This window comes from Molossus molossus, unplaced genomic scaffold (assembly GCF_014108415.1).
Source record: "Molossus molossus isolate mMolMol1 unplaced genomic scaffold, mMolMol1.p scaffold_m16_p_9, whole genome shotgun sequence".
NCBI lineage: Eukaryota > Metazoa > Chordata > Mammalia > Chiroptera > Molossidae > Molossus > Molossus molossus.
The window spans coordinates 27950458-27973594 of NW_023425403.1; the positions used below are offsets into that span (position 1 = coordinate 27950458).

The 23137-nt window shown below is 35.6% G+C and overlaps 1 protein-coding gene across 1 annotated transcript in view; it reads right to left on the minus strand.

The window, feature by feature from the left end:
• Window positions 1-19962, minus strand: part of LOC118622330 (disintegrin and metalloproteinase domain-containing protein 2-like) — a 101417-nt gene extending 81455 nt beyond the window's left edge. The window contains exons 1-4 of the mRNA XM_036249779.1: window positions 19911-19962; window positions 18876-19007; window positions 18239-18315; window positions 10702-10757 (exon numbers count right to left, since the gene is read on the minus strand). Coding sequence (XP_036105672.1) covers window positions 10702-10757; window positions 18239-18315; window positions 18876-19007; window positions 19911-19962 — 317 coding nt within the window. The remainder of the gene's footprint in view (window positions 1-10701; window positions 10758-18238; window positions 18316-18875; window positions 19008-19910) is intronic.
• Window positions 19963-23137: the final 3175 nt, after the last annotated feature.

Genomic DNA, 23137 nt, shown 5'->3' on the forward strand with positions numbered 1-23137 from the left:
TCAGTTCCCTCTAAAGGCATGTACCTCGATTGCAGTTTGTCCCTGGCCCTGGTTGGGGTCATGTGGGTATTAACCACTCGATGTATCTCTCTCACATCAATGTTTCTCTCTCTCTCTTCCCCTCTTTCTCCCTCCCACTCTATTTCAAGATAAATGGAAAAATGTCCTTGATTCAGAATAAAAAAATAATAATGATACAGGAAACTAATCAATTTGATAATTATTGTGAAAGATCTTAATAGATAAATCAGTTTTGATATGAAAGATTTTTTGTTTTTAATTCTCACCAGAGGATATTTTTCCATTGATTTTTAGATAGAGTGGAAGGGAGGGAGGGAGAGAGAGAGAGAAACATTGATGTGAGAGAGACTCATCAATTGGTTGCCTCCTGCATGTCCCTAACCCAGGGCCAGGGATCAAACCTGCAATCCAGGTACATGCCCTTGACTGGAACTCAAACTTATGACCCTTAGCTCCATAGGCTGACATGCTAACTGCTGAGCCAAACCAGCCAGGGCAAGAATTTTTTGTTTTTGTTTTTTAAACTCATTTTGATTGATGAATGTATTACAGATGTTTCTCCCTTTTTTCTCCATTGACCCCCTCCTCCTCATTCCTACCCCCACCCGCCCTCCCCACACTATTGTTGATGTCCATTGGTTATGCATATATGCATATAAGTTCTTTGGTTTATCTCATCTCACCCTCCACCCCCCTTTCCCTTTGAGGTTCATCAGTCTAACAACCAATTTGTACTTCCTAATTCCTTCACCTTTTTCAACCATGCTCCCAGCCCTCACACATCTGGCAAGCAACGAAAAGTTCTCTGTATCTATGAGTCTGTTCTGTTCTGCTTGCTCATTTTGTTTGTCGATTCAATTGTTGATAGATATGTATTAATTACCATTTTATTGTTCATATTTTTTTTTCTTTTTTGCCTTCAAGAAGAACCTTCAACATTTCATATAACACTTATTTGGTGGCGATGAACTCCTTTAGCTTTTTCTTGTCTGGGAAACTCTTGATATGTCCATCGATTCTAAAGGATCGCTTTGCAGGATAGAGTAATCTTGGTTGTAGGTCATTGCTTTTCATCACCTTGAATATCTCTTGCCACTCCTTTCTGGCCTGCAAAGTTTCTTTTGAGAAATCAGCTGACAGTCTTATGGCAGCTCCTTTGTAGGTAATGGACTGCTTTTCTCCAACTGCTTTCAAGATTCTCTCTTTGTATTTAACCTTTGACATTTTAATGATGATGTGTTTTGAGTTCAACTTGTTTGGGACTCTCTGTGCTTCCTGGGCTTGTATGTCTGCTTCCTTCACCAAGTTAGGGAAGTTTTCTGTCACTGTTTCAAATAGTTTTTCAATTTCTTGCTCTCTCTCTTCTCCTTCAGGCACCCCTATTATGTGAATGTTAGCATGCTTGAAGTTGTCCCAGAGGCTCCTTACACTATCCTCATTTTTTGGATTCTTTTTTTTTTTTTCCTATTCTGGTTGGGTGTTTTCTGCTTCCTTATATTCCAAGTCAATGGTTTGCTTGTTGGCTTTACCTACTCTACTATTGATTCCCTGTAAATTATTCTTTATTTCAGTTAGTGCATCCTTAATTTCTGACTGGCCCTTTTTTATGTTGTTGATGTTCTCACTAAGTTACTCGGAAGTCTTCTTAAGTTCCTTGAAGGTTTCACTAAGTCCCTTGGATGTCTCACCAAGTTCCCTGAGCAACCTTCTAACCTGTGTTCTGAACTCTGCATCTGTTAGATTGCTCATCTCCATTTTGTTTAGTTCTTTTCCTGGAGTTTTGTTCTTTTCTTTCATTTGGGACATATTTCTTTGTCTCCTCATGTTGGCTGCTTCCCTGTGATTGTTTCTATGCATTAGGCAGAGTTGCTATGCCTCCTAGGCTTCATATAGTGGCCTACTGTTGTAGGTGTCCTGTAGGATCCAGTGGCACAGTCTCCCTGATCATCCCAGATGGGCCCCTGTGGTGCACCCCTAGTGTAAACTGTACACACTTCCTTTGTAATTGAATCTTTATTGCTGTTGGCACATCAATGGGAGGGGTTTACTCAGGCTAATCAGTGGCAAGGACTAGCTGTGCTCACTGATCACTGGTCTCTGACTACCTTGATCAGCTGTATAGGGGCCCACCACATGGAGAAAAACTTACTTTAGCAGGTCTCTAGTACCCACTGAGTCCACTCATTGAGTGTGTCACTTATGGAGGTAGTTGGGTGGTAGTGTTTTGATGTGGTCTGAAGCTGTTCACCAGGTGTGCTGGCTCTGGGACAAGGTCAGCCACTGCCTGTGCTCTAGCAGGGCTACCTGGCATAATCTACAGAGTGAACTGCAGATGGCTGCTTCTTGTGCTGGGCTTGGAGGTGTCCAGAAAAAGCCAAATTGTGAACCAAGGCTAGCTGCTTCTACTGCCAGGCCTAGAGCCCCTTAACAAGAAGTATGAGGCTCACTGAGACTGGCCCCTCTCGAGCTCCAGCTCCACACCACTCTTGTGGGACACTGGGTCGCACAGGCTCCTCTGGATTCCTGACTTCCCTCAGCACTTGTGGGCTGCTGGGTCACACAGATCCCTATGGATCTCCAGCTTCCCATTGCTCTTGTGAGCAGCTGTGATACACAGGGCCCTATGGAGCCCCGTCCCGCTGCTGGTGGCTGGGAAGTGCTGCTGCCCCATGGGGCTCAGCTCCTGCTCAGCCTTTGTTGTAGTTTTTGGGGATGGTTCTCTGCTGCTGGTCTGTGCTTTTGTTTTTTGGGTATAGATGTCTGCTCCTCAGTCTCTGTTGCTGGGGTATATCTCGACTCTGATCAGACTGCTACTGTGGGGGATGGTACTGGGCTCCTGGCCATTTGCGGTTTTCACAACTAGCAACTTGACAACTCCACTACTGTGCACTGGTCTGTGTTGACACAGGGTGTCCACTGGTCCGATGGTACCAGGTGCACTAGTGGGCTCAGGTACCAGATGCTGCTTGTTTAAGAGATATAAGGAACTCTGAAGCAGGATCCAAGACAAGCCAATCCTATGATAAAGCCTTTGGAAACAGCTTGGGTGGGCCTGAAAGTTGGGTGGGGTGGGGACTCAGGGAATCACCAGGGCGGGGCAAACAGTGGGAGCCAGGTTGGTGGAGTCCCAGATATGGCAGCTGCTGCCTGCCCTGTGGGGCAAGGGCTCACCAAAGGCAAAACGGCCTCCACCAGCACGTCTGTCCAGGAGAAAGCTGCCCCTCCAGCCCTCGTCTGGAGGCCAAACAGCTCAGTTCTTTTCTGTTCTCTGATGCCCCTCAAGCTGCCTCCCCTTGGAGTTCAGAAGGAGTGGATCTGAGTAAGTCCATGTATGCGGGCCCTTTAGGAGGAACTGCTGGGGCTTCTGCAGCTGCGGCCTCCCTCTGCCTCAGTTCCCGCTGGTTTTTCCAGCCAGAAGTTATGGGGACTTTTCTTCCTGGCACTGGGACCCTGAGCTGGATGCCTGGTGTGGGATGGGGACCCCTCAAACCTCAGGGAGGGCCTTCCCGTCTGAGGTGTCCTCCTGATTTTCATCTGCCACACGTGGGTGTGGGACCAGCCCGTCCGCGTGCCTTCACCCCTCCTACTAGTCTCCGTGTGACTGCTTCTTTAATTTCTTAGTTGTAGAACTTCCATTCAGCTCGATTTCAGGCGGTTCTGAATGATGTTTGTGTTGTAGTTTTGATGTGGTTGTGGGAGGAGGCGACACTGCGTTTATCTACCCGCCATCTTGTCCCACCTCCAGGGCAAGAATTTTTTATGATTAAAAAACATTGTCTGAAATAATTGCAGAATATATACCATCTTCTAGTATATACAGGACATTTACAAAAACTGAATATAGATTATATCATAAGGTAAGTCTCAAGAACTTTTAAAAGATTGAAATCAGAAAATATTCTGTGATCAAAAAGTATTAGTAATGATACTAAAAAAGTTCCACATGTATTGACACTAAGAGATACAATGAAATAATTTATGGGCCAAAGAAGAAATGTAATGTAAACTGGAAAATGTTTGCTAATGGTAAACTGAAGAAGATTCTACATATCCAGAGATGTGAGGTGCAGCTAAATAGTATTTAGGAGGAGGGGAGATAGGCTTAAATTCTTAAACCAGAAAATAAAAATGGTTGATGAATAATTAACTTAAAATTGGTTGAGAAAATTATAAACAAAGATCAAAAGAACTCAAAGAAATGTAAAACAAAGCAATAATATAAAAACCATATGATATAGGTGATAAACAGAACAAAAATTAGCTTATAAAAACATTATTAATTTAGCCCTGGCCAGTTTGGCTTAGCAGCTGGAGCATCGGCCCAGGTACTGGAGAGTCCCAGGTTTGGGTCCCGTTAAGGGCGCGTGCCTCAGTTGCAGTTTGTCCCCGCCCAGGTTGGGGTCATGTGGGTGGCAACCACTCAATGTGTCTCTCATGTCAATGTTTCTCTCTCTTCCTCCCTTTCTCCCTCCTGCTCTATTTGAAGATAAATGCAAGAATGTGCTCGGGTGAGGATAAAAACAACAAAAACAAAAAACCATTATTTAAAAAGTTATGGTGTGAATTGTCAAAGAAAAAAGAAAAGAGGGATGAAATAACTAATATTAGAATGGATGATGCGGAATGAATGACCTTAGAAATAGCAGGGTTTGAAAAAATAAAACAATACAATAAACCATAAATTGAAGGGTTTAATTGAAATGTAGGAATTCCTAGAAAAATATAATTTATAAAATCAGACTTGAAAAGAAAACCTGCATAATCATAAAACCTTCAGACAAATCAACAGTAAAATTTTTCTAAATTAGGGTACTCCAGGTGAAATTAGTTTCACAGGTGAGCTTTACCAAACACTCAACATTTCAGAGACCAGAAAAAGTAGGAGTACTCTTCAAGTCTAAAATGTTTACTATCTGGCCCTTTGCCAAAAAATTTAGAGACTCGTGTTTTAAAGTTAATAGTGAAAGAAGTAGAAACAAAGACCGGGGCCACGGCTGAAAGAGTAGTAAGCAGGTGACACTGTGCAAACTAAGAATCTGGACCAGAATTGTGCCTTCAGAATGATGCCCGCTATGGTGACTTAATGCCCTAGCATGAGGACACATTATTTGAAACACTTATTCCTAGCATGAGAACATATTCTGAGTCTTCCAATAAAGAGCATAAAGCTAGAATTATCCTCTGCATTTCATGAACAGGAAGGAGAAAAATCAATACCTGTTGTCCACAAACCATGGACAGAGGAAGCTACCCAGACCTGACCATAATAGAAACACCACAAGCAAAAATGAAGACCCTTAATTATATCTCATACAGATATGAAATGGATTATAAATAGCCCCATCATTGCTGAAACCCTAAGATATGAGCAATATAAACATTGGAACTAACAAATGAACTCAGCAGGGATCAAGTAAAATCACCCATAAAATCACCCTCAAAGAGAAGCCTCCACAGCACAAAGGTCAGGAAAGATAATGGAAGATAATGTCCAGTAGAAGGAGTTCATCAACAATAGTTACAAACATATGGAAAAATCCAGATCTTGAAAATGGGGATTTTAATGCAGACAAATTACAATAGTGAAATAAAAATGGAACTCTAATTTAGAATAAATAGCTTTTCATGATCAACAGAGAAAAAGATAGCAACACCAGTCATAAAAATTTTTCAGAGCATAAATATATATGTTTGTATAGAAATTATAAACATTAAAAATATAGTCATTGAACAGGCAGATAGATCAATGGAACAGAATAGAGAACCCAAAAATGGACCCAAGGTAATATACTCAATTAATATTTGACAAAGGGGGCAAGAGCCTACAGTGGAGTCAAGACAGTCTCTTCAATAAATGGTGTTGGGAAAATTGGACAGCTACCTGCAAAAAAATGAAGCTAGAACACCAACTTACACCATACACGAGAATAAACTCAAAATGGATAAAAGACTTAAATGTAACTCGTGAATCCATAAAAATTCTAGAAGAAAACGTAGGCAACAAAATCTCAGACATCACATGCAGTAGAATTTTCACTGATACAACACCTGAGGCAACAGAAACAAAGGAAAAAATGAACACATGGGACTACATCAAAAAAAAGCTTCTGGATAGCAAAAGAAACAACCATCAAAACGGAAAGGGATCACACTGTATGGGAGAGCATAATTGCCAATGATGCATCAGATAAGGGGTTAATTTCCAAAATATATAGAGTGCTCATACAACTCAACAAAAGGAAGACAAAGAACCCAGTTTAAAAATGGGCAGAGGACCTAAATAGACACCTCTCCAAAAGAACATACAAATGGCCAAGAGACATATGAAGAAATGCTCACATCACTAATCATCAGAGAGATGCAAATTAAAATAACTATAAGGTATGTATTACCTCACACCTGTCAGAATGGCCGCCATCAACAAATCATCAAACAACAAGTGCTGGCGAGGGTGTGGAGGAAAGGGGACTCTAGTACACTGCTGGTGGGAATGCAGACTGGTGCAGCCACTGTGGAAGACACTATGGTGTTACCTCAAAAAATTAAAAATTGAACTTCCATTTGACCCAGTGATCCTGCTTCTAGGAATATACCCTAAGAAGCCTGAAACACTAATCAGAAAGAATATATGTACCCCCATGTTCACAGCAGCACTATTTACAATAGCTAAGATCTGGAAACAACCCAAGTGTCCACCAGTAGATGAGTGGATTAAAAGCTGTGGTACATACACACAATGGAGTATTATGAAGCTGTAAGAAAGAAAGATCTCTTATCCTTTGAGATGGCATGGAAGGACCTGGAGAGTATTATGCTATGCGAAGCAAGCCAAGCAGAGAAAGACAAATATCGCCTGATCTCACTTAGTTGTGGAATATAATGAACTAAACAAACAGCTGAACAAAATTAACCCAGAGACATGGAGGTGGGGTACAGGCTGACAAGCCTCAGAGAAGGGGGGTTTGTAGAGGAAGAGATGAACCCCAGAACTTAAATGCATGTGTGCATGACCAATGAATATAGACAACAAAGCTTGGGATGAGGGGATGAGGTGGGGGGGAGGGGAGGAAAGTGTCAATGGGGGAAAAATGAGAAACATCTGTAATAAAAACAAATTAATAAAAAAATTTCCAAAAGTATAGTCATTGAAAAAAAAATTAAAAGTAGACATATTAATGTAAAAAAATAGTAAAGTGTAGTTCGGTCGGTGTGGCTCAGTGGTTAAGCATGACCCATGCACCAAGAAGTCACTGGTTCTATTTCCAATCTTGATGCATGCCCAGGATGTGGGCCCCATCCCCACTAAGGGGCATGCAGGAGGCGGCAAATCAATGTTCTTTCTCATCAGTGTTTCTATCTCTCTCTCCCTTTCACTTTCTCTCTCTAAAATCAATAAAGGAAAAAAAAAAATAGTAAAGTGTAAATAAAAATCTGAGGCATTTACCCAGAATAAAGGACAAATCAAGAATAATGAGAGCCTCTTTTCTGCATCACCTCAGTCTGTTGGCTGCTTCAGGATGAAGCTGAACATCTCTTTCCCAGCCACTGTGTAAGGGAAATTCCTTTTACAAACCAAGGAGGACTGGAGAGAGGAAACCACAAATCTGTTTGGGGTTGTGTTGTGGATGCCAATCTCAGTGTTCTCAACTAGGTCATTGTAAAAAAGTGAGAGAAAGACATTCCTGGGCTCACTGATACTACTGTGCCTCGTTACCTGGGGCCCAAAAGAGAGCAAAATCCACAAACTTTCAATCTTTCTAAAGAAGATGATGTCTGTCAACATGCTATGAGAAAGCCCCTAACCAAAGAAGGTAAAATTACCTAGGACCAAAGCATCTTGTTACTCTACCTGTCCTGCAAGGCAAATGTGGTATATTACTCTAAAGAAATGACATACTAAGAAAAATAAGGAAGAGGTGCAGAATACGTAAAACTTTGTCCTAGAGGATGAAGAAGGCCAAAGAAAAATGCCAGGAACAGACTGCCAAGAGATGCAGGCTGTCCTCTTTAAGAGCTTCTACCTCTAAATTTGAGGCCAGTAAAACATGAGGTTTATCTAATAGAAACAAATAAATTAGATCAAACATGAAAAAAGAATGATGGGAAATGTAAAAATGTATATTAGAAATATAGGTGATATAGTAAGTGAGACAGGAATTGCTTACTTGGAATAACCAAAGGATCATTCACCCATTTAAGTCAAATAAGAGGCCGCAACATATATTCAAAAGCATTCCAGAAAAAGTTAATGGAGTAAGAAAAAAGGGAATATTAAATTTAAAAATTGACGAGAAGATTCCAGAATATAATCAAGGAAATTAATCCTCAAATTGAAAAATCACAGAATCCTTAGAGATTGAACAATAAAAAGCATGATCAGCATATCACAAACTACAGCATCTTAAGAGGGGGTGGTGGGGGAGAGATAAACCACAGAACTTATATGCATGTATGCATGAACAATGGACATGGACAACAAAGCTGGGGACCGGGAGGGGAGGGAGGGGGAGGGGGAATCAGTGAGGGGAAAAGGAGAAACATCTGTAACAAAAATAAATTAATTAAATTAAAAAAAAAGATAAGCAGAGTACTCATTGGAATTAATATTACTCTCAATATGCTAATCTAGACCAATTCCTGATTTTGGCAAGAACACCACTGAACAACATGATAAAATTGATTCCTGTTGTTCTAACTTCATATGTTTGAAGGCCCTATGGAACTGCCACCTTGCCATGACAAGGGACAGATTGGTGCTAGCTCTGTGCACAGACCAAGCCTCAGTGTCTGTTGAATGCACAGTGGTTATCACTCTGTTTATGTCCTCACCCGAGGACATTTTTCCAGATAGAGTGGGAGGGAGAGAGAGGAAGAGAGAGAGAGAGAAACATCGATATGAAGGGACACATCGAGTGGCTGCCACCCGCAGGACCAACCAGGGCCGGGGACAAACTGCAACCGAGGTACATGCCCTTAGCGGGAACCGAACCTGGGTCTCTCTGTACCGCAAGTTGACGCTCCAACCGCTGAGCCAAACCGGTCAGGGCATCACTCTGTTTATGTATAAACGGTTGGCTGAGCCTGAAACTAACTAGCTATCAAGAAACCCTGGGTAGGGGCTTCCAGGGCTTGAGGCAAACCAGGACCAATGGTGACTGAAGGCTTCGTGACTCCACCATCAGGAGCCACCTGGCAACACTTTATTCTGTTTCCTCCCTCCCTACCAGTATTACTCATTTTATTCCCACCAATTTCCTTAAAATATAAATACAGCAAAGCTTTGCATTTTACTATGATTACAGATTTGGTAATATCTTAAAACTTTGATTTATAATAGCTTATTTGCAGTTACTTTATTGATATTTGGTAACAACGTTTCAAATTATTTGGAGCCAACCATTTGGTGACTGCTATTTAATTTCCAAAAAGCTGGTGTTTTTGTTTTTGTTTTTTAATTAAATATTTGTAACTGTGTTTTCATTTTATTGTCTAGACATTGAGAATGTGGTTCTTTTTCAAAAGATTTTGTGTTCTAGTATGTGATTGTTTTTTATTCAAATGTACTTTGATTGCTTATGTGCAAATGAAAAACTTATAATTGTAGGATGTATAATACGTGATTCAAGAATTACTACCTCTTCATTAGTTGTAGTATATGTTCTATAACTTTTTTCCTAATATAGAAAAGAGCTTCAGAAAGCAATTACTTTTACTGCATTTCAATTCAGGTCTTATTATATTTGTAAGCAATTATACTTTACATATTTCAAAATATATAAATATTCAATAAATATTGTGTCTGTGATACTTATATTCATAGGATGCTGTAGACCTGACCACTGGCTCACTTCATCCCCAAATAGTGGCTGACTATGGATTCTGTCTGGATTTTTACCCATGTATTTCTTGCAAAAATGAAGCATTTTATTTAATTTTTTTCTTTAGAAAGAAGTAATTTTAGGTCTGTTTTCAATGTTTTCCTTTAAACTAATATATCTTTTACATACAATTTTTTTCCAAACATTATAATGTTTGAAAGGATCGCAGCTATGAATTCTAGAAGTGATACAGATATATTTCTTATTTATGTATTGACTTGGTAATTTCAGTTTTAGACTTCTGCCTGTCATTAGTTTTGGAAGTCTATTCTTATCATTTAAAACAAATCCATTACAATTTTTATGTTTCTTTATTCCTTAGAATGTTAGTGCTTGTTTCCCAGCTGGCATAGAATTAAATTTGGCTAATTAAAAGTATATTCTAAATCCTTAAGACATTCTGACATGATATATCACTATTCTTTCCACCTGAAAATCCTCTATGTTCTTTCAAATAGAGTTAAATGTAAAGAAACTGAAAAACAAGTCATACTTATGTTTTGATAAAGATAGAAAATTATCAAAATTCATCCCCTATGAAACAACATGAATAACTAAAAAGAAATCTGGTTCTACATGAAAGAGCAAGGTAGGAACTTACAGTATGGATTCAGGTTCTTTAGTATATAGATTCAAGATTTACTATATAAACTCTTAAGTTATTTTAAGGATAAAATAAGAGACAATGAAAAGCCAGTAACTTGAAACATTTACAAATGCAAAATATTGACATTTTGGATAATTACAAATGATGATTATAAATAAAACAAAGACAAGTAATAGAATAATGTCGATCACTTACTTTTGCATCATGTTCACAGTGTGTATTTTGCCATCAATTGCAATGTTGTAGGACACCTAGCAGGATAGTATATTAAAAAGGTAAAGAAAAGTGAGAAGAATTTTAGAAAAAAACTATCATTTTATTTTATTTTGTTTTATTTTTAATCTTCACCTGAGGATATTTTTCTATTTATCTTCAGTTAGTGTGGGAGGGAGGAAAAGAGAGAGAGAAACATCAATGTGAGAGGGACACATCGACTGGTTGCCTCTCACAGGACCCTGACCAAAGCCGGGGATGAACTGCAACTGAGGTATGTGCCCTTGACCAGAATTGAACACACAACTCTTTGCTCTGCAGGACGATGCTCTAACCGCTGAGCCAAACTAGTCAGGGCAAAACTATCATTATATATTAAAGATAATTGCATTCTAAAATACTAATAAATTTTTTTAAAAATTATAATTTAATATTGATGTATTTTAATGAAATTTGATATTAAAATATTTGGTTTTCATAATAAAACTGTGTAGAATAAATATTTGTGTAATTTCTTATTTGTTAACTTTTAAATGTACCCAATATAATAGAACCTCAAAATTATTTTCATCCAATAATTTTATCTAAATAAAGATTGACACCATTATAAAAGTTATGCTTAAAATGGAAGAGTATAACTAAATTACTCAATAGAAAATGTATATAGAAGAGCAAAGAATTAACAGCACTTAGTGTATAATACTTGTAGATTTTATAATGTGTTTCAAGTTTAGATGCATTACTCATTGATTTATTTTATTAATGTTAGGATTAAGAAATGATGTCTAACAAATGGACGATTTAATCTTTATACATGAATTTTAGTGTCTTTATAGGCTTTCCAATAGTACATGAGAATGGCATACATTCAATTTATTTAGGTCTTTAACTCCTTTCATCTTGCTTTACTATCTTCAGTGAGGAGATTTTGCTTATCTTTGTGACATTTATTTAGATATTCATTTTTATATAGTGTCAACTGTAACTTTTAAAAATTTAATTTATATTTGTGCTTTGCAGAATAAAAATACAATTAATTTTTTAATATTTTGATCTTGTTTCCAGAGCATGTACTAAATTATTGTATTATTTCTAATTTTCTGTAGATTATTTTGAATTTTATTTTATATGCAATCATTTTATCTGCAAATGATGATAGTGTTATTTCTTCCTTTCCAATTATTATGCCTATTTCAAAATTTGTCATTTTCTGTCTTTATTGCACTGGCTAATACTTCCAGAAGAATGATAAATAGAAAACATAATAGAGTGCATCTTCGTTTTTTTCTTGATCTCCGGATAAAAGCTTTAATATTTCAACTTTATGCATTTTTAAAGGCATATAAACTTCTTTATAAAGCCTCAGTTAAGTATTATTTTAAATTATTACATGGTTTGGGCAAATAAACATTAAAGAAACTATATGAAATTTCTTGTCACCAATTTCTATATTAAAAAATAAAAACATTACAAGTATCTAAAAATAATTTTAAGTACTCTTGGTACCATTCCCATAGTTACTTCCCTTTCTTACAAGCTAGCTAACACCCTAAATTTTATTTTTATCATTCCTATACATAATTTTACATTTATGCTAATTACAGGTGTTTATTTAAGTAATGGTTTTATTTTTCATAAAATTTAAGTTTCAATAAATGTAATCCTTCTACAAGTTATATATTTTATTGTTGGATTACACCTTGTGGTTAAAACACTGTCTCAGATATAATAGGCACTATACATACAAACATTTGCTGTCATCATCATCATCAATACACACAGCTTTATCATTTATTTTCTTTGTAATATAACTGAACATAGCAGAGTTTATTCATCTATATTGTTGATATTTAGTTCTATTTTTTCACTATTTTAAGCATAGCATCAATAATGTTGGACATGTTGCATTATACATATTTGCTAGGTATATGTTAAACTAAACTTATGAGTGAACTTCTTTTATTAAAAATGAAATAAGTCAGAAAAAGACAAGTATCACATGATCTCACTTATATGTGGAATCTAATAAACCAATTAAACTGACAAACAAAATAGATCCAGAGACATGGAAGCATGGAACAGACTGATGAATCTCAGATGAGGGGTGAGGAGATTAAGCAAAGAACTTTATTTATATCTATATCTATATCTATATCTATATCTATATCTATATCATCTATCTATATGTGTGTGTGTGTGTATATATATATATCTATATATAATCTCAGGGACATAGACAATAGTGCAGTGAAGGCCTGGGGTGGGGCAGGAGTGGGGAAGTGGGGTCAATGGGGAAAAACAAGGGGGACATCTGTAATACTTTCTACAACAAAGATAACTTTTTAAAAAAGTAAGCTATTTCATTTGAAATTTAAAATTAATCTTCAAATTAATTGTACAAATGTAGACATTAATTTACAGTGAATAATATGCTTTTATTCATATCCTATAATGACATTTTGTTTTGTTAAAGGTAATTTTTTGATGATGCAAAATAACTATCTTATTGTGTTTGTCAATTTTCTGTAAATGACTTAATTTGTATATTTGATTTTTTTGTTACCCACTTCACACTTAATGGTCATTCATAATTTTGTACATGTATCTATTTTCTTGTTTTTTATCTTACTGATTTGTATGAGTTCTTGATACAGTTTGAATACACTTTGTGTATTATAAGGATTGCAAATTTCTTCTGTGAGGCTGGAACATTTTTCATTTTGTTTATGGTAGCTATTTATTTATGTATTTACAACTAGATGGGCCTCCAACTTTTACTTAAGAATTGTTCTTTATTTTTCTGATTCAAGATTTCCCTATTATAAAGTTCTAAAATAAATCTTCTATCCTGGCTTTCTAAATTTTTAGTATTTTATTCTCAGATGTATGCATTAAATTATCTATTTTAAAAATCCATCAACAATCACTTTATTTTTTAATGTAATTTAGTTTAAATTTTCCTATCATTTATCCCTCCTATATTCTCTTCCACCTTTCCCCACCCCCACAATCACACACTGTTGTCCGTGTCCATGAGTTATTTTAATAGTATTGGTGTATAATGTGGCATAAATATACTGTTTATTATTATTATTCTATATTGCCAATCAACTGTGCCTTCACCATTATTAACTAGTCCATTCTGTTCTTTATCCAATATTTCAGTGTTGTCATATCCTGTTCCACTTTTCCCCAGCCCCACAATCACCACACTATTGTCCGTGTCCATGCGTTATTTTAAATGTTGGTGTATAATGTGGCATAAATATACTGTTTGTTATTATTATTGCCAATCAACTGTGCCTTCACCATTTATTAACTAGTCCATTCTTTATCCAATTATTTCAGTGTTGTCATTGCATTGAAAAGTTTTCATATGTGTTGTGGATATTTTGGAAGCATTCTATTCTGCTCCATTAATTTGTCTTCCCTTAGACACTGCCATATTATTTTAATTACTAAAACTTTAAAATATACTTCAATGTGAATCCTCTTTTATTCTTCAGAGTCAACAATTTCTGACCTTTACCATTACTTATAAATTTTAAAATCAACCTGCCATTCTTTATGAAATTCTTACTGAAAGTGTAATCAATTTATAGATCTGGTGAACTTCAGAATATACTGAGTATTCTTTACTGCCAACATGATCTACCTCTCTACTTTTATCCGTGGCTCAATAAAAATTTAATATATCCTAAAAAAGTCTTTACCTTTTGAGTATAATTTATTGGTGAGTAACTCATATTTTTAGCAAAAGTGTGTATTATATATATATGTATGTGTGTTTATACATATATACACATATATTTGTATATATGAATGTACACAATACAGTTTCTCAAAAAATGAGTTATTTACCAATAAATATTACTAATTATGTGTATGAATATGTATCTTTGTGTGTGTTTCCTTTTATCATTATAAATTTCTCTTTATTGCTAATATTTGAGTATTTTAATCTTTTCCTCATCTTACTTCTAAGTTATAATGTCAAATGTAATGTTGAATAGAAAAGGCTATGATAGCCATCCTTCTTTAATTCATAAAAGTCAAAGAAATCCTATTTATGTTTTACTATTAGAAAGAGACTTTCATATATGGTTTAAATATTTGTCTTGGTCATTTTCCTATTTCCCCTTTTTCCAAGAATTTGTTTTTCTACAAAATTGCTTATCTCCTCAAAGTGTTCAAGTTTGTTGGTATATTTATTCATTGTATTATTCATTAATTTTTTTTCTTTCTATATATCTGCTTTTTTTCCCTATATATCCACTATGTCCACTTTTCATCCCTATTAATAGACTTTTAAAAATACTTTTATTCTGTACTTTAAAGACTATTTTTGCCTGATTTAAAAAATGTGACTATACAAGCTTATTGTTGGTTACAGTTTGTTTTGTATTTTTTTTTTATTTTTGTGTTTGACCTTTATTTCCTTATAATTTAGATGTTTTCTCATGTATTTTTAAAACCAATCTAAAATATGTGCATTTCTGATAAATTTAATCAATTTTTATTTAAGTTTTATTTTGTTTTGATTCCCTTCTATATTGAGACTTATACATTCTTTCTATTCTTTTATTTGTTACAATTACAATTTCGTATTCACTTTGTTTTGTTTTGTGTTAGACACATTCACTACTTTTTTACCAGCTCCTGTTTTAATGTTCTTCTTTGTCCCAGTTTCAACTTCTATATGCTGAAGTAAATTATTTCAACTCTTTTCTTCCCTTATAATCTGAAAATTACTAATATACCCTAATTTCTAAAAGATAGTTAATTTGAGTAAATTATTCTATAATGCAAATTTATTTAAAGTCAGACCACTGAAGCTTTTATTTCACTATTTTCTCATCCATATTGTTAATTTTGAGATCTATCGGTGTATTAATTATTTCAATGTGGATGAACTCTGATGCCTGGCTGCCTTTAAGATGTTTTCTTGGCCTGGCATTGTCATTTCACTGTCAAGGTGTTACATGATTTTTATATATTCTGTGGTGTGATACCTGATCTGAGGATTCTTTCTAAAATCATTTCTCAGTTAACATATGTTCAATACAACTTCTTCAAGTTTTTTATTTCCCTTTTTCAAGAATTCCAATTATTCAATACTTGAGCCTCTAATTCTATCTTTCTTTCCTTTTTAAGTCATTTATATGTTGTATCACTTGATCTCTTCAGCTATCTGGTCTAGTTAATTCTTTATTTTTTTTACTTTTATTTTATATTTTTTACATCTAGAAGCTCCATTCAGTTACATTTTTTAAAAATCTCCTAGTCTTTCTAAGTTGAATATTTTCTTCTATGATCTTTATTCTTTATTAATTATAATAATTATAAACACTTTGTTTCATATTGTTTGTAGTATTTGTTGAATCAGTCAGCCTTTACTGGATGAAAAATACTATTAATTCCTTACTATCTATTCAGCACTGTTTGGAACACTGGGGATAGAGACACTAACAAATAGTTCAATTTTGTTCCTTATGAATTTGACCATTGAAGAAAGTGAATTTTCCTACCAATCTTTTATTATTATTATTATTAATTTGTTTTTGTTAGAGATGTTTCTCATTTTTCCCCCATTGACATCCTCCTCTCCATCCATCCCGCCCCATCCCCAGCTTTGTTGTCTATGTCCATTGGTTATGCATATACAAATATAAATTCTGTGGTTTCTCCCCCCCCCCAACCCCCCAACCCCCTCTGAGGCTTATCAGTCTGTACTCCACCTCTATGTCTCTGGGTCAATTTTGTTCATCAGTTTGTTTAGTTTATTATTTTCCACAAATAAGTGAGATCAGGAGATATTTGTCTTTCTCTGCTTGGCTTGTTTCGCTTAGCATAATACTCTCCAGGTCCTTCCATGCCATCTCAAAGGACAAGAGATCTTTCTTTCTTACAGTTGCATAGTATTTCATTGTGTACATGTACCCCAGCTTTTTTATCCACTCATCTACTAATGGATACTTGGGTTGTTTTCAGATCTTAGCTATTGTAAATAGTGCCTCTATGAACATAGGGGTACATATTTTCTTTCTGATTGGTGTATCAGGTTTCTTAGGGTATATTCCTAGAAGTGTGATCATTGGGTCAAATGGCAGTTCAATTTTTAACATTTTGAGGTAACACCATAGTGTTTTCCACAGTGGCTGCACCATTCTGCTTTCCCACCAGCAGTGTACTAGAGTTCCCTTTTCTCTGCACCCTCGCCAACACTTGTTGTTTGATGATTTGTTGATTGCAGCCATTCTGACAAGTGTGAGGTGATTCCTCATAATTGTTTTAATTTGCATTTTTCTGATGTTCAGTGACATTGAGCATTTCTTCATATGTATCTTGGCCATTTGTATGTTCTTTTTGGAGAGGGGTCTATTTAGGTCCTCTACCCATTTTTAAATTGGGTTCTTTGTCTTCCTTTTGTTGAGTTGTATGAGCACTCTATATATTTTGAAAATTAACCCCTTATCTGATGAATCATTGGTGATTATAGTCTCCCATATAGTGTGATCCCTTTCCATTTTGATCGTTGTTTCTTTTGCTGTGCAGAAGCTTTTTATTTTGATGTAGTTCCATGTGTTCATTTTTTCTTTTTGTTTCTCTTGCCTTAGGTGTTGTATTTCCTACCAATCTTATGAGAATTATTATCATAGAGTCTAGTGGTGATTGGTTTAAGATATTGCCTTCTCAATAGCTCTTGTGTATATTTTCTAATATAACCAAACAATTACTTTTTTGCATAAAATTAAAACTTAAAATACTGCTAAATGCATCACCTTTTTTCTATTTAAATAATTACATTTGAAACTTTTATAAATATGCATTTTTTCTAAAATGGTATATTGAAAAATTTAAACGTGTAGTATCTGCATTTGGGTGACAAGTGGGTAGCTTTAAAAAACTTTTCATTCAACTTATCAGAACATTTATTACTCAACAAGAAAGGAAATTAAGGTGGGGTGTATCAGAAAACACTTTTCACTTTTTTAGAAGTCATTCTAGAAATTAGTAAAAGAGATATAAATCTTTCTAATAAGTTCAAAGAAAACAAAGATGCTGATCCAAGATGAACTAAGCTGGCATGAAAAGAACAGCCTTAATGATCACATATTTGCAATAATAATGAAAAAAATCATCACAAAACAGTTTATGAAATCAAATGATGATCATCCCACATAAGGAAGCTGTAAATTTACTAAAAAATTGTTTTCTCAAATATAGCCTGGGGAGAGAGTCAGGGAGAATCTCTAGATGGAGCTAGTCAATGATTATTCAAACACTGAAGAGGAAAACAAATTTAGAAGATGGAACTTGGGGCTTTGATAATAAGCATCATTGTACAACATGTCTATGAAACATTATTAGTCTGGGTTCATTTTCAAAAGGCATTTTTACTCAATAAAAATTGGATATAAATATAAAATTCATCAACATGGATAAAAAATGTCAAGTTACTTAGGAACAAAATAGTCACTGGTTTTTAGATTATGAAAAAATGTTAGTGCTTAATTACATTTGATTCAACTCCATTTCTTGATTGTGACACTTTTTTCTCCGGAACTGTAATTTGCACATGTAGTAGTTCAGAATCTGTAAGATGCAAAATGTTTTGTTACAGCAACATATCTCCTTATCTAACTTGATAATATTCTATACGCCACCACTTATTTTTATTACATTTTCAAATACCCTCAATCCTCAGTCTTTCCGGAATTACAGGACTTTGCAAAGAGAAACAGGTATATTGCTTTAAGGAAATTGACCTGTGGCGGTTCGTGGTAATTCTGAGCCAGTGGGACCAAGCACTCTCAGTACATATAAAGTCAGGTCCTTTTGACCTTCCAACTACAGTGTCCAGGGGTAAAAAATGCAGAGCAGTGCATGAACACTAATCCTGGGGCGTCGACTCAAGCCATGCATGGCATCTCCCATTTTTAATATGGTCCCAAGACAAGTGGGAAAGCCCCTTGGCAGGCAGTGTAGGTATTGTTTGGAGAAGGTGGCAATGTGGGATTGGCTCGTGCCTACACAGTTGAGCCCCCAAGAAGGTACTTTCCCAGGGATTATCCAGCCTCTCAGAGGGAAACCCACAGAAAAGCTGACATTTCTGACAGGTCAAATGGGACAGGGCCAGGGGACAGTGTACTTACTACAGTCTGTCTGGACCCAGATGAGCCCAACGATCAGGAACAGATAGCGCAGCATGGCTTGATGTCCTGGATCCCAGCCCCAGTAATGGCAGTTGGCTTGGCGAGAAGGCGGTTGGAAGCGCGAGCGGATCCCTGCAGAGGCAGAGGGCAAAGGGAGCAAAGATGCGTGTGGAGCATCTGTGCTGCGAGCTGTTGAACGTGGGCAGTCTAGGCCCCTAACTCGAAGCAGTAGGAGGCTTCCACTCATTTTGATGCAGCTTTCAGGCTAAGAAAGAGCAGAATCACTTTCAAACAATACAGTTGAAGAAACAACTAATGAACAGGAAGATTTATATGTACTTTTTAAGTGAATTTTTAAAAAATTTATATTTGTTACAGATGTTTCTCTCCCCCCCCCCCCCATTGACACCGTCCTCCCAATTCCGCCCCCACCCCAGCATTATTGTCTATGTCCTTGTTTATGCATACATTGTATAAGTTCTGTGGTTAATTTTTTCCCTCCCCCCACATCCACCTCTTCTGAAGTTTGTCAGTCTGCACCTCACTTCCATGACCCTGGGTTTATTTAGTTCCTCAGCTTGTTTTGTTCATTATATTCCACAAATAAGTGAGATCGTGTGACAATTGTCTTTCTCAGATTGGCTTTTATCGCTTAGGATAATGCTTCCAGGTCCTTCCATGTAGTCTCAAAGGATAGGAGATCTTTTTTACTTATGGCTGCATAGAATTCCGTTGTGTATATGTACCACAGCTTTTTTATCCATTTGTCTACTGATGGACACTTGGGCTGTTTCCAGATCTTAGAAATTGGAAATAGAGCTGCTATAAACATAGGGGTACATAATTCTTTCTGATTGGTGTTTTAGGCTGCTTAGGATATATTCCTAGAGGTGGGATCACTGGATCAAATGGCAGTTCAATTTTTTTATTTTTTGAGGAAACACCATATTGTTTTCCATAGTGGCTGCACTAGTCTGCATTCCCACCAGCAGTGTACTAGAGTCCCCTTTTCTCTACACCCTCACCAGCACTTACTGTTTGATGATTTGTTGAAAGCAGGATTCTGGCAGGTAAGGTGATACGTCATAGTCGTTTTAATTAACATCTCTCTGATGATTAGTGATGTTGAATATTTTTTCATATGTCTCTTGGCCATTTGTATGTCCTGTTTGGAGAGGTGTCTATTTAGATCCTCTCCCCATTTTGAAATTGGATTCTTTGCCTTTCTTTTGTTGAATTGTATGAGTACTCTGTATATTTTGCAAATTAACCCCTTATTTGATGTATCGTTGGCAATTATGCTGTCTCATATAGTGAGTTCCCTTTCCATTTTGATGAATGTTTCTTTTGCTGTGCAGAAACTTTTTAGTTTAATGTAGTCCCATTTATTAATTTTTCCTTTGTTTGTCTTGCCTTAGGCATTGTATCAGTGAAAATTTTGCTGCATGTGATGTCTAAAATTTTGTTGCCTACATTTTCTTTTAGGATATTTATGGATTCACGAGTTACATTTAAGTCTTTTATCTATTTTTAGTTTATTCTTGTGTATGGTGTAAGTTGGTGTTCTAGCTTTATTTTTTTGCATGTAGGTGTCCAGTTTCTCAACACCATTTATTGGAGGCTGTCTTTACTCCATTGTATGCTCTTGCCACCTTTGTCAAATTAATTGAGCATAATGTATTATAATTCACAACAGGCAAAAGGTGGACACACCCAAATGTCCACCAACAAAAAAATGGGGAACCAAAATGTAATATATTTATATAATGGAATATTATTTAGCTTTAAAAAGAAATAAAATTCCTGCGTACATTACAACATGGACAGAACTTGAAGACCTATGCTAACTAACAAGCCAGTCACATTCTGGATGTGATACTGACTGATTCTGCATTTTTGAGGTACTTAGAGTGATAAAATTCATAGAGAGAAAGTAAAATCGTAGTTATCAGGGGCTATGGGGAGGGGAAAATAGCAAGTTAATGTTTAAAGGGTAAAGATTTCAGTTTCAGAATAAAGAGACTGGAGTTTTAGGTGGTAATAGATTTACAGCAATGTTAATGTGCTTAATGATACCTATTGTGCACTTAAACATGTTTAAAATGATACATTTTATATGTTGTGTATTTTACCACAATAAAAACAAATTAGAAGAATTCCATTTTCTATATCACCAAAGATAATATAACATTTAGAAATAATGTTATGCAAAGAAGTTTAAGATATACACTGAAAGCAAAGTATATTATTAAAAGATCTAGATAAAAATAAAGACATCTAATGTTCATGTATTGGAAGTCTCAGTATTGTTATTAGAGAATCACTCTATGACATAAATATTCAACACAATTATTAACAAATCCAAGTTGTCTTTTTTGCAAAAATTGTCAAGTCGATCCTAAAAGTCATGCAGAAATTAAAAACCAGGATTTCAAGAAAACTTGAAACTGAAAACATATTTCTCATTTTCAAAACATTTTACAAAACTAATCAGAAGTGCAGTACTGTCCTAAGAGTAAAGATAACATATATAGTTCAATGGAATAAAATACAGAGTCCAGAAGTAAAAGATTGTTAATTATAGTCATTAATTTTCGACAAGGATGTCAAGGCAATTAAATGGGAGAAAGAATGGTCTTTTCAACAAATGGTGTTGGGAAAAGTAGATATCTACATGGAAAATGAAGTTCCATTGCAACATCACAACCACTCAAAAATTAACTTAAAATAGATTATAGATCCAGCCATTTCTGCTACTGTGAACTCTGTCCTTTGCCTCCTTACCTCAGTGAAACGCTGCAACGTGCCCAGAACTCCAATTCTCTGCTGAGATCAGCAAATTATCCGTAGGTAAAATTGAATTTTCATAAAATCAATCATATTTTCCTTTCTTCAGATATTATAGTTTTGCATTTCCTGTTGACTTCCAGAAATCATTCCCCTAATGTATATTGTCTTATTTTATATTTTTATTACATGAGGTCTAGTTTGGCACCATTTAATAGAAAAAATTTAATCATAGCTAAAGTAAAAGCCTTACCTTTCTTCCTTAAGGTAATGGCTCTCTCTCAATCCAATAAGTAGGGGCAATTCCTTTAATCAGCTTCTAGTACATAAGAAGAAAGATCTACTTTCAAAATAATATTTTGAGTGAAAATGGACTAATGGAGAGTTTACTTTTTCTGATGGATGAAGCAGGGAGAGTTTTAGAACTGTTGAGTTCTATCATAGTGGAACACTGCAGCATATTTACTTGATTTCAATCCTTTTGCAAATATTTGCCAATTATTTCCTATAATACATAAAATATCCTGAATCATTTTGTTTTAAGTAAATCACTTCTTAGCAACATGTAATTGGATTGTATGTGTTTATTTTTTATTTTTTAATTAATTAATTTATTTATTTTTATTACTGATGTTTCTCTTTTTCCCCCACTGATACACCCGTCCCCCTCCCTCCCAGCCCTGTCCCCAGCTTTGCTTTCCATGTCTATTGTTCAGGCATACATGCATATAAGTTCTGTGGTTTATCTTTCCCCCTCCACCCCCACTTCTGGGGATTGTCAGTCTGTACCCCACTTCCACGTCTCTGGGACTACCCCATTCCTCAGACTGTTGTGTTCATTATATTCTACAAATAAGTGAGATCCTATGATACTTGTCTTTCACTATTTGGCTTGTTTCACGTAGGATAATACTTTCCAGGTCCCTCCAGGTCGTTTCAAAGGATAAGAGAATTTTCTTTCTTATAGGCGCATAGTACTCCATTGTGTATATGTACCACAGCATTTTTATCTATTCGTCTACAGATGGACATTGGGCTGTTTCCAGATATTACCTATTGTAAATAGTGCTGCTATAAACATGGGGGTACATATATTTTTTCTGATTGGTGTTTCAGGCTCACACCTATCAGAATGGCTGACATCAACAAATCATCAAACCAGTGTTGTCGAGGTTGTAGAGAAAAGGGGACTGCTAGTGGGATTGCAGACTGGTTTAGCCACTATGGAAAACAACATGGTGTTACCTCAACAAATTAAAAATTGGACTGCTATTTGACCCAGTGATTCCACTTTTAGAAATATACCCTAAGAAGTCTGAAATACCAATCAGAAAAGATTGTGTATGTATTAAAGTTATTTAACTTTTTTGTTTTTTGGGGGGAAGGGGGGACATTAATTTTATTGCATTTAATATTATCACAGTTATGTTGGTGGTGATTTGATTGCTTAATTTAGTTTTCTGTATTTTAGTTAT